This window comes from Eubalaena glacialis, chromosome X (genome assembly GCF_028564815.1).
Source record: "Eubalaena glacialis isolate mEubGla1 chromosome X, mEubGla1.1.hap2.+ XY, whole genome shotgun sequence".
NCBI lineage: Eukaryota > Metazoa > Chordata > Mammalia > Artiodactyla > Balaenidae > Eubalaena > Eubalaena glacialis.
In genome coordinates this window covers 18,460,841-18,478,161 of record NC_083736.1, presented here as the reverse complement: position 1 = coordinate 18,478,161, position 17,321 = coordinate 18,460,841, and the positions used below count along the sequence as shown (strand labels likewise).

The window sequence follows — 17,321 nt, the reverse complement described above, 5'->3', positions numbered from 1 at the left end:
TCATGTTCATCTCATACTAAACCAGTAAAGTGTGACTATATCACAGTGGTTATCAACTTTGGCTCCACATTAGAATCAACTGAGGTATCATTTAAAAAATACTGATTACAACCCCACCACAGAGAGTCTAATTTAATAGGTCTTGGATGGGACCCAGATATCAGTGTTTTTAAATAAAGAGTTCTTTACTTGATTCTAAGATGAGGCCAAACTTGAGAAACAATGAGCAAGAAGTATTACAAACCATCTCAAAGCACCTGGATCTAAGTCCTGGCCATGTCACTAACTGACTATGTCACTGTCCCTCTCTAAAATTCCATTTACTCATTTACAAAATTGGGATGACATCTGGTATACCTACTTCACCTGATTATTGTGAGGAACAAACCTGATAACATATTGTAAAAGCATTTTGCCAACCTCAAAATAGTAATGATACTATTGCCTGCCTATTACACTTTATATAGCCCTTTTTTTCTTGCTAATACTTTTTAAATGTCATAAGGAATAGGATTTATCCAGATGATGTGGTTTGAGGGAGGGGTTAAAAAGATGAACAGAAGAGCCAAGGGCCGAATACATTTCAATTTTAAAAGGCAGTTCAGAATCTTTGTGGGGAGACAGGGCAGGAGAATATTTGTGCAGACAGTTTAAATGGGAGGAAACAGGAGGCCTAGTGAGATATTTAGTGGCGTGAGGAGGGCTGTGGAAAACAGTGAGACACTGAAAAGGAAATTAATAGTTATGGTATTAATAACTGCTGAATAGTGCTAGGGTAGACATTTCAAAAGGCATTAAAAACTTTGCAGATAGCACTTAAATAAGAGCAAGATACACAATAAAATATTTGCAGAACCAGAACCAATAAAGTTACCTAATCAAACCTTTTGATTTTTCCCTTTAGGTACTTTGATAACTCCTGCTATGGCATTGCATAGTCCAGTAACATCATGTTCTATATTCCTTTAGGGCTCAGGTTTCTAAATTTGCTATCAGATCAAAATTGGAGTTTTTAAGCTACAAAAGCATTCTAAATGATACTCAGAAATGCACACATGGATTTATTTGGGGAGGGTGGGAAGCAGACTGGACAGTAATAGGAACCTTTTTTAGCTCCAAAACCAGCCCTCCCCTCCAAGCTTCTGATCCTCTCCACAATAATTTCTTTCCCCTCCCCTCCCCAATTCACTAGCTCATTACTAGTTTCACAAGGAGACTGGTGCCATCACCACTGTCTCTCCCAACTCATCTCCCTGGAGTTACAAGCATTAAAAGGAGAAGAAATAGGAAAAAGCAGCCTTAAAATTTTAAGGACTAATTTTGTATCTGTAATAATCATGATATACCTGGATTTTATCAACTCTGAAAAAACAGTATTTTCTGTTTAGTTCTCTCTCAGGTTTTCATCAGCATCAGAATGAGTTACAGCAGCTACATTTAAAATCCTGTAACCCTTTTTTAGGTGAAATTTTAAGGGGAAAATTAATCCTTTCATTCTTTCAACAGACATTTATTTGCCAGGCACTGGAGACACAGAGGTGCAAAAGGCAGACAACTTGCATTCACCACTGCAAATCTTTTCTTAAATGGATTAGTATTACTTTTGGCTTGATTCTTTAAAAAGAATCATCACAGTACATTACAAATGGGAGCATATCAGGGATTCTCTTCCGAAAAACTGACCACCTACAAGGGTTAAGAATCACCTAACCCATCTTTCTACATCTGTTTCCTTGTATATAATATAGCAATAATGGTAAAAGTTCTATCTTCTTGGAGTCTTTGTGAGAAAATTTTAAAAGCCTCTCAAAAGGTGAACTGCATAATAAGACAAAATATAGTAATTCAGAAGGTAGGAAGACAATGAAAGTACATTACATAAATAAGCAATAAAACTTGGAGAACAGGATGTGGTACATTTGTAAAGATGAGCATGTGTATACTGTATAAGCCAGCAATTACCCTCCTACATACATAATTAAATGTAAGTATATATCCAAATATTCACGGTCAGGAGAATGGATACACATTGGAGTATATACACAACAATTAAGTATTATATGAAGTGAAAGTGAATGAACTACAGTGACTAAACAAAACATGAATGAGTTCAGAAATACATCAAGTGAAAAAAGTAATATGCAGAGTGATACTATTTTTATAAAGCTCAAAGACAAGCATAACTAAATGAGATGTTTAGAAAATGTATGCAACTATTTTACGAAAAAAAAAAAAAAAAGAAACACCCTGAGAAGAGGCAGGGTAATGAGATGGGGAGGAGCACAGTTATAACTAAGACAATGTTGGTAATGTTCTAGTTATTAAATTAAATGGCCAATTTATGAGTATCTGATTATTCTTATGCTTCATAACATATATATGACATGCATTCTTTCGTGTATATATATAATATTACATAAATTTAGAAATGTAATAGTGAGAAAACAGATGTCTGGGAAACAGTATCCTGTCATTTGCTATCTAAAAGAATTTGATTAGTATACTACACCACACATCTAGTTCTTCTGTTATTATTAATGGTGATACTATCTACATCTTTAAAAGTGTTTTGGTAAGATGCTCAGATAACATGCAATATAGTCTAGGTTTGTAAAAGAATAAACCTATAAAAACGGCCTATTTCATTTTCATATAATATATAGTAAGTTTTAAAGTTTTTTTTTCACAAAAAAAGTGTCAGAAAGATGCTTTCCTAAAGTCTTATTATCATGTAATAATTTCATCACTCTTCTTTACCTTTCAGTCTGAGCTTTCAGAAAATTTGCAGCTACCAATAATCATGTTTTTTTTTTAACATCAAGAATGAGGATTTCTCTTTCTCTCTGTTTGTGTATTTATATCTATTCTGATTATAATGCTATATTCTAGGCCTTCAAAGGGATACAGGCATATATACACAGCATAATCTCGGCTTTGCAAATTCTATATGTTTTTAGTTTTATATTTGTCTTCAGAAAAAAAGTCCTCAAGCTATCTGGGTACTATGCCTAATAGTTCTATATCTAACGCCTGATTCATTACGTTAGGATTATAAAGAAAAGTTTAAAAAGATAATGGCTTTGCTTCTTCATCATCAACTGAAACAACTGAAGAAAACTTAAAGGACTGAGTATTGATCTAAAATATATTGCTTAAATATAAAATAAAAAAACAGTATCTTTCATATTGCCTTCAACAGGTATGCTAAGTAATGTAATTCGTATTGTTTAAAAATTACATATAAAGTTTGTCCTCGTTTTTGGTCTGAAATGTACCAGTTTCAAATCCCAAGAGCCCAAGTCCATTTTTCAGGTCACCTAGAATGTCTGATTCAGGAAGGCTTAAACACTAACCCTGAAAATATAGCAAAAATAATATTTAAAGCTGTGTTTGACATGAATAATAGACTATCTTGGCTGAGCTTTCATATGGTTTAATACTTATTACATGAACCACAGAATATAGCCTGCCTACCCCAGTATAATTTATATCCCCATTTTAGAACTTTACATGTATTTTACTACTACTTGAATCTTAATATCCCTTTTACAACACACATTCTGTATGACTGACTATTTATTATACACTAGCCTTTTACCTTTACAAGTTTTGAGTTTTCCATTTTCAACTCTAGGTTGCTTGAATATGTGGATAGGGATGGCAAATTCACAAGTAACCAAAATTAATTTCTGTATTCCATTTGAACATGGACATTTCAAAATATCATCCAGAATATGAAGCATACATAGTTACCAATTTGCCTTAAATTCTAAAAAACAACCGAAATTAAACCAAAATTCTTTTAAAAAAATCACTCATTGTAGAAACAGGTCTTTCTTCATTGCCACTCAGTACCAAAAGTAAGCAGAGAATCACTCCTTTAAATTTTGTGTGAAACAACAAACTAACTGAGTTTAGAGTTTCCAAAGATCTTTTGCTATACAAGGTAACTAAAATTGCCATTTATTAAGCTCCCACTAAAATGCCAGATCATGAACTAGATCAATTTCCAATATTCACATAAATTCACCTACAATAATCCAACAAGGTGGTTGGTGATCCACTTTACAAATAAAGACAGAGTTATCAGAGATATGAAGTAATCTGTCCAAGTTCATACAGTTTGTAAAAAGCAGAGCCATAATGAATTCAGATCTACTTTATGTCAAAGCCCACTAACCTATTTTGCCATAAAATGTAAGAGTAAATAATATAAAGTGTCAACTAGGAAGGTAAAGGAGGTAATATTCATATAGATAAAACATAATAAAGTAAAATATGATAGCTATTGTCAATAAACTCATAGGCCAAATTTTCTTGCTTAAATCCTTAATAAAACATTAAAAAATCATTTCTAAGGCTATTTTTACAAAATTCTGTAATCTTTTATTTTAATTTTTTACTATTTATAAATACATGCCCTAACAATTTAAACCACAAATACCAGTTCAATTAAGTCCTAAAAAAGCTCTTATTTTCTCTTGGGTATTTACCTTGAGTAAATAACAACCCAATTAAGATAAAACAGGTTAGATTAAATTCAAGCAGGAATATTTTTTAAAAAGGGTTATATACTCAATATGTTCACTTACATTTTTATTTAAAAATGTATATTTAAAGAATAACTCATAAATAGTTTACTTTTACTGATATGTATTTAAAACCGTGTAAAGGTAACAAAAGTGATTAGAAAGCACACACACACATAATTTAGAGGAAGATGTCCATCAAAAAGAAACATTTCCACTATTGACCTTTGAAGACTATTTTTTCCATTTTCTTGAACAAAGAGTTAGCAAGAAACAAAATACATCAGACAGGTAAATATGGAAAAGAAAAATCAAACAAATGAACTGTCAGAAAGTCAGAATAACAACTTAAATAAAGACATTTATTATAGGAAAGACGAAAGCAGTGGCACAGTTGTTTCTGGTGCTTAAGTTGGGATGACAGTAACTATTCTTCTTTATGGTTTTCTGTATTCTTTAAATTAACGAGTATTATTATTTTATAAACTTTTTTAAAGGACAAAAGACCTAATAACTATGCAGTAAAATTAAAAAAAAAATTATGGCACAATACTAAATGAAAAAGACCATTTTGAAAATATATATGTGTATGTAGATGAAAACAGGCAAAATGGCAAGTAAAACAAGCGAAATGATAACAGGCGTTTTCTTTGGGTGGAAAGATTACAAGCAATGTTTTTTTTCTTTTCATTACTCTAAATTTTTCTATAAAGCATATTACACTGCTATTATAATTTAAAAAAATATAGAAAATAATTAGAGGAGTATAGAGTGTGCTACATACAAACCTTTACACAGATGGCATACAACATCAACGGAACGAATACAAGCTAGGACCATAAAAGCTCTCTTTCAACATCTAAAAAAACTTCCAGTTCTCAGTAAAGATTCTCTCAGTTAAGATTTTTTGAACAGTACATGCTATTCTTCAAATTTTAGAGGGTGGGAAAGGAAATTGTTGACCATGCAGTAGGTAAAAATCACATATTTAAAATAGATCGATGTTTTTAGAAAGGTTTCTAAAATTTCTCTCTTCCTTGTATTTCTTCTTCTCAAAAATTATTTATAACCATCTTAGGTGAAAGACTATTGATCTTTTTTTTTTTCTAACTTTCAGCTGGGAATGGTAAGGGAAAGAAGCATGTTTCGAACACTATCCAGAAAATCAGTGATATTCAAGGGCATGGAAAAATGAGTCTTAAAAGGATGAAAAATGAGCAAGCCCATGAGAAAACACAAGAACATTTTATAATATATAATTTAGAAGGGACCATTTCAGGTAAGAGTATATCAGCAGAACTTGAATTTTAAAAGGAAGTCTTCATTTTACAATTGCATGTGAATCTACAACTATCTCAAAATAAAAAGTTTACTTACAAATTAAATTTTAAAAAATTTTAAATAAACAAAAAAGGAAGTTTTCACTTTGCATTTAACAGTTCAAAATCTGATTTAAAATGTTTCACATGTTGAAATTTTTCTCTCAGTATCTCCTTCACTGTATATGCAGCTGAAGAAAACTAACACCAAATGGAGAAAAAAATCTGTGTACATTTATTATTTAAAACAAACTTGTTATTCTAGTTCTTTGTATCAAGTCTTTTTCTCATCCATTTTATAATTAATATTACTTTACTTTTGTTTTTCACTTCACATTTGTGAACCATTTTTAATACATCCAATTTGAGTCTCACAATAATAGATAGAATTATTTCTGTTTATAGATGGTTTGTCCAAGGTGAAATGCTCATGAAACAACAGGGCTAAGCCTCAAGTCTCCCAATACTCACTGTCCCCACCCTCTGTCCCCTGCCCCAAGTATTCTAAGTTCCACCAAAGTTTCACCTTGCAAACCGATACTTTTGCACCCATTTCTTAACTAGTGACAATCTAATTAATCATTTTTTGTGTTTGAACTGGAAAAAATTTTAAATGGTGCAGTAGAATAATTTTAGGTTAAGCTGATACTCATTAGGGTAGGCATCATGGCAATTATTTCAATGCTGACAAGAAGTGCGTGGGTACCTGTCTCATTTTTCTGTTTCAGGTGCTGACAGTGCTCTAAATATCTGAAGCTTCAGTTCTTTGTGAGAATTCTTCCCATTTAAGATTTTAAAACCAGTTTCCCTTTTTTCTCAAATGTGTTATTATAGTCAATCTTATGTGGGGAAGAGGTGTTGGGGGGAAGAATCTCTTTAAAAGACTTCAACTATAACTGTCTTAACCCATCACATCTGGAAATAAGAAAAACAGATACAGTAAGATTAAATAAATTCTTCCAAACAGAGCTTGTTAAAAGAAATTTCTCTTTCTCCTCTAATGTTTGCATTACTTTAATTATAAGTAGCCAATATCAAGAAGCACTTTCCACTTACTTCATAGTACCACTCCTTTGTGTTAAGAAGGGAAAAAAAGCTATTTGTGACAGTTTATTTTTAGATATTGATCATCTCATCTTGCTCAAAGGGAATAAAAATAATTAAAGTTGAGTGAAAATAATTTGAAGTACAGCATATTTCAAAGCATAACTATCATCATAACTGTTCAGATGAGATTTCTTGAAAGCCTGGTAATAAATGCATGCCCTAGATATTTTTTTTTAAATCTATACTTTGCTTATTCAAGTTGGCCTCTTTTACTGGCAGCTTAAGTTTAATTCTGTCTTTAGATACTGCATACAATTCCAAGTGAGTGAGATGATTAGCGTGTATTTAATGGCTGAATGAGACCATTAGATGGACACTGACTGTTTGTAAACTATGTAATTTATTTTAAAACATAAGTATTCATCTATGTTGTGCTCTTTCATCAAACTGAAAGTAGTATTTCTTCAATGAACATAGCATTCATTTTATGTTTTTCTGATAACTCAAATTCATTGTAGAAAGTCTGAAAAATACAGAAACGTAGAGTCTAAATAAACTAAAATCACCTGTAGTTTCATCATCAAGAAGCAAACACTTAACTGCTTTATTTCATCATTTTAATTATCATCCTCATTCCTATTGCCAAGATAGGTAGCAACAGACCACAGAGCCCAGAGAGACTTGGTATCAAAGATATGACATCACATAACAGTAGAAAAATAACAGATTATTTAAGAGATGATTTATAAACATTCATATCATGCCTATAATTAAGTTTCCTCTAAAAAATATATTCTGTTAGTGTTATATAACAGCATAGTGTTTCAGAAGTTTTGTTCACTTTCATTCTAGCACTGGAAAATGGTTATGAGGATAATATTTTTATTTTAATTAATGAATAAACTGAGATGTAAAGTGATGGGTATCTCTGGATATCCCTGGGGTTCTTGATATGAGTAGCGGAGACAGAACTGCAGCTTTTACACAGGAGTTGAAATAAAAATAAGTAACGATTTAAGCATTTAATTCTAGATTTTTCTGGAAGAGTATAAATGAGTATGTGCTAACCACATGGGATAACTGGGGCTCAGGTCAATTTATTTTAACAAGTAAGTAATGAGCACAACATTGTTCCTACTTTCAAGGAGATAACAGTCTAATGGAAGTCAGATAATTATGATTCACAGCAGAATATAACTGACAAGATGTAAAATGCATGTAAAGTAAGTTTAAGGGATTTCTACCTTTGCTCATACAACAAACAATTGTAGCTGATAAGTCAACAAAGGGGACAAACTGGAATCATAAAAAATAATTAATACAGAAAAAAGAACAAAGACCAGATTGGAGACATAGAAGACAAAGAGCAAGGTGGTATATTTAATTTAATCCCAACCACATCAACCATGGTTGATTAAATATAAATGGTCAAAGTAGGGGGTATACAAACAGTTATGAGAAATAGTAAAAGTTTCATGAGTGGGGTGGCATTTCCTAGAGGCCTTAAAGGATGGGACATAATTTTGACAGGCAGAGATAAAAAGATATATGGGACATGTTCTGAGGAGGCCTCACAACATAAAAAGATGAAACTGCAAGATCTATTTTACCAACAATAACTCATCCACATGAACTGGAGTACAATTAAGATACAAAGGAGTACTAGAAGATAAAATTGAAATTATGTTAGAACCTTACTTGGAGTCCTTTGAATTCCAAAGAGAGGAATTTGTAATCAGTTTGGAAATTAGGGGAAAATTGCTGAAAGCGACAAAATTGGAGCTGGGCTTTGGGATGACTAGTCTGAAAGTGATCCATTCTGTACTTATAAGTAGATTAAATCAGAATGTCATGAAGATGTATTTTATTAAGAGAAATTTACATCTAATATTTCCTTTAAGGTACCACATAAAAGACCTGGTTAAAGTAAGTGAATTAAGATATCAAGTCAGGTAACATGCTGGGAGGGGGTAGGCAAGGCAAGAACCAAGAACACCCATATACAGAGAAGTTTCTGTTTGGAAGCATCTTAAAGGTGACACATGGGACAGGATATGTGATGGGAAAATGAGAGTGAGGTAGAAGGAACTGTGAGAAATGTTATGAGCTACTGAACTTTAAAATAACAGAAATGGGTAATGTTTCTGTTACCCAAGAAGGGCAAGGCATTCTCTTCAAAAGAAGGGCAAGAAGAAGGGCAAGGCATCCTCTTCCCAAGAAGGGCAAGGCATTCTCTTCAAAACAGAGTGTACAGTGGTCGAGGGTACAGAAAGTCCTTCTACGTCCTCAGTATACTTGGAGTATTTCAATTATTTGGTCAAGACAGAATGTACTTAAAGTTCAATCTGTAAAAGTATCTCTCTCTCTCTATTCTACCTAATGTTTCCTGATCTGTAAATAGCAAAACTTAAACCCATTATGCCTTGACGTAAGATTCCTAAAGAGAATGTTGAGCCAAACAGTGCAGCTGTTAAAAGGTCCTGTTGTGAGCATGAACAAGCCTCTGAGGGCAATATCAGAATGACATATGTTTTCCATGAAGTAGATGTCTATAGCAGGTGTTCATACATTCTGGAAACAAAAACTGCATCACTTGTTACTTAGATGGTAGGTTCTTAAAATAGCAGAATGGGTGGGTTAGTCCTATCTTACACAAACTGCACTTCCACCCCTGCACATGCCGCTACAGGAAATTTTAAGTCACTGAAAATCATTTCAGCCATTCGTAATGTAACATTTGAAGGTTAGCGTGACAGAGGTATGTTCTGGAACCTGTGAGTTCTAAACATAGAAAACTTTCCATTTTTGACTTCACTCTACGGTAAAAGTTAAAAGAAAGGTAATTTTTTTTAAAGATCACTTTGTTTATCTACTTTTGATATGGGAAAACATTAAGTATGAATGAATTCAGTGAAAATGAATACACCTGATTCTCCTTCAAGATTTTCAAGAAAACTTATCAGAGTTGCCATTTAGAATTGCAGTCTCTGTTTACAAAGCAACAAAGAGTGGGTCAATTACTCAAAAGTTAACCTTAAACTGGCCATCCAGATCCAGATGTTTAAAGGAGACACAAGAAATTAAAAACACCCACTTTCTGTCATAATTATGCATGGAAATGACATTATTTTAGAAGGTGACATCAGATGGATTGTATTCTCATAGAATGGACAATACGTATGAGCTTCTCATGTATAAACAGTTGAAAAATAAACTCAATTCTCCCATTTAATTGCACAGTATTTCAATTATCTTGGGTCTCATGTATAAATGAAAACCTTAAGTGATACATATAATAGTTATCACAGATCTTGTCATGTAGTGGATAATAATAATTATTGTATTATTATGACTGTTGGCATATAGATTGCTACTGAACACATATCTAACATACTATGAATGATTATCATATAAATACTGTGCAGTAGGTACCCTTAAAGCAGAGAAAATTTCTTTCTCTCATGGTAAAAGGGAAGAAACTAATAGTCTATTATCCACATCTCAAATCTCTGGTCAAGTTTAATGGCTTAAAAAAAAACAGCTTTAGAAAACATATTTTTGAAGAAATGTCACTGACAATACAGATCTACAAGAAAAATTACCCATAGATTATATTATTGTTCTTTCATTCCTTTGCCCTAGAACAGTGTATGAGAACCAGAATCACCTGGAAAACTAGTAAACATGCAGATTCCTGGGCATTCCCCACAGTACATTTGGAGTATGTGCCAAGAATCTGAATTTCTAACAAGTTTCTGTGTGATGATAATGCTACTGGCCCACGAACCACACTGGACTAGCATAGCCCTAGAACATGAGTCAGCAAACTGTGGCCCAGGGCTAAATTCAACCTGCTGCTTGTTTTTGTAAAACAAGTTTTATTGGCACATCACCATGTCCATTCATTTCACTTACACATTGTCTGCAGCTGCTTTTGCAATTGAATAGTTGGATCAAACACCAAAGAGCCTATATCATTAAAGCCTACAAAACCTTACAGACTTAAAACTTGGCCTTTCACAGAAAACGTTTGCTGACCTTTGCCCTAAAATGCCACTCTTCTCCCTAATATCCAGTTGAAATCTTTGACATTCAGAAATAAAATTCACTGATAACAAATATGAAGACATGTAGTGAGACAACAGCATTTCAAGGCTGATAAAATGTTTATCATCTTCATCCATGTTTGTGACTAACAGCAGTGAGCTACTGACTTTCTTACTGCTATGATATAATCCTGATGAATGTCTGTATTCCACAATTAAAAGTCACAAACTTACTCTCCTTTCTATAAACCTGCAATTTCAGAGAAATGGTGCTAATAAAATCTATACGGTACAACAGAAAATATATTGAAAGATTTAAGTCTGTATTAAAAAAATTTCTTATTTGAGAAAATACAGGCAATATTAAGAAACTTAATCATCCCTCATCATAAAGGACAGGGAGTAGAAGGATAAATTAAATCATGAATTTCCCCAATAATCTTCTGTATCATCACATTTTATCCTCTGCTTTCCCTATTTCTGCCATCACTGGATAGTTTAACAAAAAATGGCGCCCTGAGAAAGTAGCAGCAGTAGCAGCAATAGGTTGGCATGAGGCTTACACAGAGTGGTGGTCACTAGCCTCACACCTCTCAGATGTGTTTTGTTATTAGATTTAAACAAATTTTTGCAGGATATGTACTAGTCAATTCACTCCTCTACCACTTCTCCATATGTTATGCCAGGACATTTATATCAGCTGCTGCACTACTGAACACGTTTGATTTGGAGTCCCTGGCTTAAATAATAGTCAAAGTAAAAAAACTGGGTCATGTAAATAGATCATTTAAATGATTAAGGTGATAATTAAAGGCTATTATGTATATCTGTTTGTATGTATACCTATATAAATGAAACTATAGTCGTACTAATAAGGAACTAATGGTGTCTTAGAGCAAAAGTCTCAGATTGTTATTCAAATGGGTTAATTTAATTTTGTGAAAGGCAATACAGTTTAGTCATCCCCACTAAAAGTGTGAGAGTAACCGACTTATTTATTATAAAGCTGTCTCTGGAGGTTCAGATTACTTTTACATCTGCTGATAAATAAAACTCTTGTTTACTGGGCTATATGCATAGTTTTCCAATGAATTATGTATTTGGTTTCTTTTGAACCATTTGTCTTTGAATGAGAAAAATCCCAAACCAGTATTTTATAAACTCTTGGTAAATACAAGTACTTCTCATTGTTAGAATATGAGATAGCTAATAAATTAACTGAAGAAAAATTTTCCAGCTAATACCTGTTGCACGATTGTTGTTAATTCCAAGCAGAGCTGTATGACATTATTCCTTGTAACTGAATAGTCTGTGACAGCAGCAAATGGTGATCTATAAAGGAAAAAGGAAAACTGTGATTAATAGGAACAGCTTTTGAAAGGTCCCCAAATACAACAGCCTAAAATAAGATTTTGAATAATATGAAATGAACTGTTCTGAAGTTTACATAGTGATAAACAATATTCGGAACATATTTAAGGAAGAAAATTGAGGGAAATGCTTGGAAGAGAATTCAAGAAAAATGTTTGCTTTCCATCAAATTTCTCTTTTTTTAGTGCTTAATATTTAAAAGTTCTTTCGTACTTCTTACGAGGTCTCTTCACTACATCTAAAATAAAACAACACCAAAAAGGCATGCTTTAGCAAAGACATTTTAGTTTATTTTCAAATGAAGGTAAGATTTTGAGTCCAGTATCTTCTTGAAATAGTCACAATTCAGAGCTAGTCTAATGACAGCTATCACCTACCGAGGACTTACTATATGCCAGTTACTTTTCTAAATGCTTTACATGTACCAAATAATTTTCACAACTCTTATAAGATAGGCACTATTATTATTCCCATTTTACATATAAGAAATGTGAGGTAGAGAAAGGTTAAGTGAAAACTAGTAAGTGGTGGAGCTAGTATTCAAACCCAGGAAGTCTGACTCCAGACTCCACACCCCAGAGTTAAACACTAATATACCACCTCTATGAACTTAAGTAAGTTTTTATTTGTACTAAACCAATTACTTACATCACTTCACATCCCTTTTCAAACAACTTGGCATGTAAATAATATATATTGGTACGAGGTTTATATTTTCAAGAATGTTGTAGACAGCAGCAGTCTTCCCAAGCAAGTGTTTTGCCACCAAATGAACTCAGTGGCTTTCCATTAGTCCTTATCCTCTCTCTTGTCTATGAACGCCAATCAGGTTTTTGTGGGGCCAAAGCTTATATGATTTGGGAGGCCCAGTTTAAAGAAAACAAAATCACAAATAGAAAAGAAGGTATGGGGGTAAAAATTTAGTCAGATTACTAGAACTTTAGTGCTTTGGATCTCTCTACCGATAACTCTTAAGGCAATTTACTATAAAAGATTATATAAGACTGCTTCCTGGTTACAAACTGAACTTGTCTCTCTTCTAGAAAACTCTACAACTCAAGCACCTCCCATTGTCACAGGGGTCCATATGAGAGGCCCTTTATTGGTTACATTTTTTAAAAACGTATTTTTCACTTATGTATTTTGGCCATTCTAATAGCTATGTAGAGGCTTCTCACAGATTTAACTTGCATTTCCCCCAAGTTACATGTATTTGCTCTATTTATATATTATTTATATTTAATCGTTAACTATATTTCCCTAATAATTTTCTAACTGGTTATGCTGACTTGTGCATATTTGCTATCCATATATACTCTTTAGTGAAATGTCTGCTCAAGCCCTTTGCCCATTCTTTATTGAGATTTTTGGTATTACTATTGAGTTTAGAGACTTCTCAGTATTTTCTGTATGCAAGTCCTTTGTTGAATAGGTAACCTGTAAAATTTCTTCTCAGTCGATGGCTTCTCTTTCCATCCTTTAACAGGATCTTTAGCAGGTCAAAAGTTTTTTATTTTAATGAGGTCAAATTTATCGATAATTTCTTTTCTGGATTGTACCTTTAGCATTATATCTAAGAAATCTTCACTTGACTCTAACTCAAGTTTTCTTCGAAAAGTTTTTTATTTTACTTTTAGATCTATGACCCATTTTTAACTCAATTTTTGTATAAGATGTGAGGTTTGGGTCGAGGTTCACTTTTTTCCCTCTGCCTATGCAAGTGTTCCAACACCATTTGTTGAAAAACTAACCATTCTCCACTGAATTGCTTTTGCTCCTTTGTCAAAAACTGGCTAACCATATGCATAAAGTTCTGGACTCTCTGTGTCTATCTTGCCACCAATACCAGTTTTGATTACTGAAGTTATATAATATTTAAAATAGTATTAAAAAACTTCAAAATTGATGAAGTATTATGGTCTCTTTACTTCTTAATACAAATTTTAGAATCACACTGTCTGTAGCTATAAAAAAAATCCTGCTGTAATTTTTATGTGAACTTTATTAAACCTACAGGAAGATCTGAGAATTGACATCTTTACTAAGTTGAGTCTTCCAATCCATGAACACAGTATGTCTCTCCATTTATTTAGGTCTTGTTTGATTTTATACATCAGTGTTTTATAGTTTTCACATACAAATCCTGTAGATATTTTGCTAAATTTATATGTAGGCATCTCATTAATTCTAGAGCAACTGTAAATTATACCATGTTTTTACTTTTTGTTTCCAACTGTACATTGCTAGTATACAAGAATGTGATAAATTTTTCTGTGTAGACTTCATATTCTACAACCCTGCCAAATTCACTTACTAGTTCAAAAAGATGTTTTGTAGCTATCTTGGAATATTCTACACACAGACATATATTATCTGCAAATAGGAAAAGTTTTATTTTTTCCTTTCTAATCTCTAGGCCTTTTACTTCCTTTTCTGGCCTACTGTACTGGATATAACAGGAGGGATGAGAGTGGACAGCCTTGCCTTATTCCCAATCTTAGGAGGAAAGCATTGTCTTTCACAGTACAAGGTCAGCTGTTGCTTTTTATATATGCTTTATATCAAGTTGAGATATTACCACTCTATTCCTACTTTGCTGAGAATTTTTCTCATGAACGGGTATAGGATTCTACTGAATGCTTTTTTTTTACATTAACTGATATGATCATATGATTTTTATTCTACAGCACATTAACATGGTAGACTACATTGATTTATTTTCAAGTACTGAAGCAGCCTTGCTTACCTAGAATGAAACCCACTTAGTCAAGGTGCAGTTTTATTTATATGTGGTTGGACTTGGATTGCCAATATTTTGTGGAGGATTATAACATGTAAGTTTGTACTATCTTTGCCGGGTATTGGAATCAGGATAATGATTGTACCATAAAGTGAGATGGGATGGATTACCTCTATGTCTATTTTCTGAAATAGACTGTGTAGAATTGGTGTTATTTTTTCTTTAAACATAGAATTCACCAGTGACATCATCTAGGCCTGGACCTTTTTTCCCCTACTCCAAAGAGTTTCTAAGTACAATTCAATTTCTTTAATAGTTACAGGATCATTCAGAGAATCTATTTCATCTTGGGTAAGTTTTGGTAGTTTTTGTGTTTTTGAAGGAATTGGTCCATTTCATCTAAGCTGTCAAATGTATGCATAAAGAGTTATTTGTAGTATTCCTTTATTATCCGTTTAATTTTGATTGACTTCTCAACACAGTGTGGTTCCGTTTTCAGTTTCATTGATTTCTGTTCATTTATCATTATTATTTGCTCCCTTTTGCTGCTTTGGGCTTATTTTCTACTTTCTTTTTTCTTTAATTTTATTTTTTTAAGAATACTTAGCATGAGATCTAACCTCTTAACAAAAATTTAACTGTAAAAGACAATACTATTAATTATAGGTACAGTGTTCTACAGCAGATCTCTAGAACTTTTTCATCTTGCTTAACTAAAACTTTACGCCCATGCTTGTTGATTAGCAATTATTTTTCTATTTTCTTGAGATGAGAGCTTAGATAATTGATTTGAGATCTTTCTTTTTTTCTGATATAAGCATTCAGTGCTTACAAATTTTCCTTTCAGAATTGCTTTAGCTGTGTGCCTCAAAAATTATGACTTGTTCTAATTTTCATTCTGTTCAATGTATTTCTTTTTTATTTCCCTTGAGATTTCCTCTTTTATCCATGGATTAGTTAGAAGTGTGTTGTTTGATTTCTAGTTTGACTCCATTATGGTTAAAGAAGAGATTCTAACTGATTTAAATTATTTTAAATGTGTTGAAGTTTGTTTTATGATGCAGATATGGTGTACCTTCATGAATGTTCCATGGGCACTTGAAAAGAATTTGCATTCTACTGTTGTTGGATGAAATGCTCTCAAAATGTCAATTATATCTTGTTATCTGGTGGTGTTCAGCTCTTCTAATCCTTACTTTCTGTTCTGAGAGAGGAGATGAGGCATCCAATTGTAATTGTGGATCTGTCTATTTCTTCTTTTAGTTCTGTCATTTTTTGCTTCAAGTACTTTGAAATTATTGTATGGTATATACATCTTAGCAGTTTCTGTTTCTTGTTTTTTGAATTGTCTATTTATAGGCTCATCTATTGCATTTTGGTGTTCTTTGTTTTTAATTTAAATGTAATATTCACATAGTACACATTAACCCTCTGCTTCTCATAACTGTTTGTTGCAAGTATTTTCCCCAGTTTGTCATCTGTCTTATACTTAGTCATGTTTTTCAATTTTATGTAGTCAAACAGCACATTTCTTTGCATTTTATTCCATATTTTAAAATACTTAATAATAAGTCTACATCTAGAAATCATTTTTTGTCTATACTTTCTCCAGTTTTCTTACGGATTTATTTTTCCCTCTTAAATAAATGATATGCCTAAAATTACTTTAGTGAACAGGTAGTGTTCTATCATTATTTATTCTCCAAAGGCTTAATCAAGTGCCCCAATTCCACTTATTAAATGACCCTTTCTTTTTCCAGGGGTTTGAACATATTGTTTTCTAAATGATTCTATATACCGCAGTCTATTATGTGCTGTCTTCCACTACTGTTTATTCCTATTCCGAAATGGTATATTTTTCAACATAGTTTACTAAAACAGAAGGAGTCATTAAGAATTCAAATAATGATAATTAGAACAAAATGTATGTAATTAATTAATCTGAAGTCACTGCACATCTATATCTAAATTTATTAAAACTCATTAAACTTAAAATGGATAAATCTTATAGAATGTAAATTAGGCCTCAATAAAACTATTTTTAAAAAGATGTTAAGATATAAGCACTTCTAGGAAAACGTCATTTAAAAAAACCACCCCAAGACCATTTTTGCTGCATTGAAGCATAAAAATTGGCATTTTAATTAAGAATTCAAAAATGCTTCTGGCATGATTAGAAAGAGCTTGGGTTCCTAGTTTTGCAAAGGTCAAAGTCTGTTAATAAAATCTAAAAGCTTCATTCAAAAGTGACGAGATGAAGTACAGCATG

At 32.5% G+C, this 17,321-nt stretch overlaps 1 protein-coding gene across 4 annotated transcripts in view; it reads right to left on the bottom strand.

Moving 5' to 3' along the window:
- Nucleotides 1-17,321, bottom strand: part of CNKSR2 (connector enhancer of kinase suppressor of Ras 2) — a 258,137-nt gene that overhangs the window by 166,754 nt on the left and 74,062 nt on the right. For all 4 annotated transcript variants that reach the window (XM_061177887.1, XM_061177888.1, XM_061177889.1 and 1 more), the window contains exon 4: nt 12,186-12,273. In XM_061177887.1, coding sequence (XP_061033870.1) covers nt 12,186-12,273 — 88 coding nt within the window. The remainder of the gene's footprint in view (nt 1-12,185; nt 12,274-17,321) is intronic.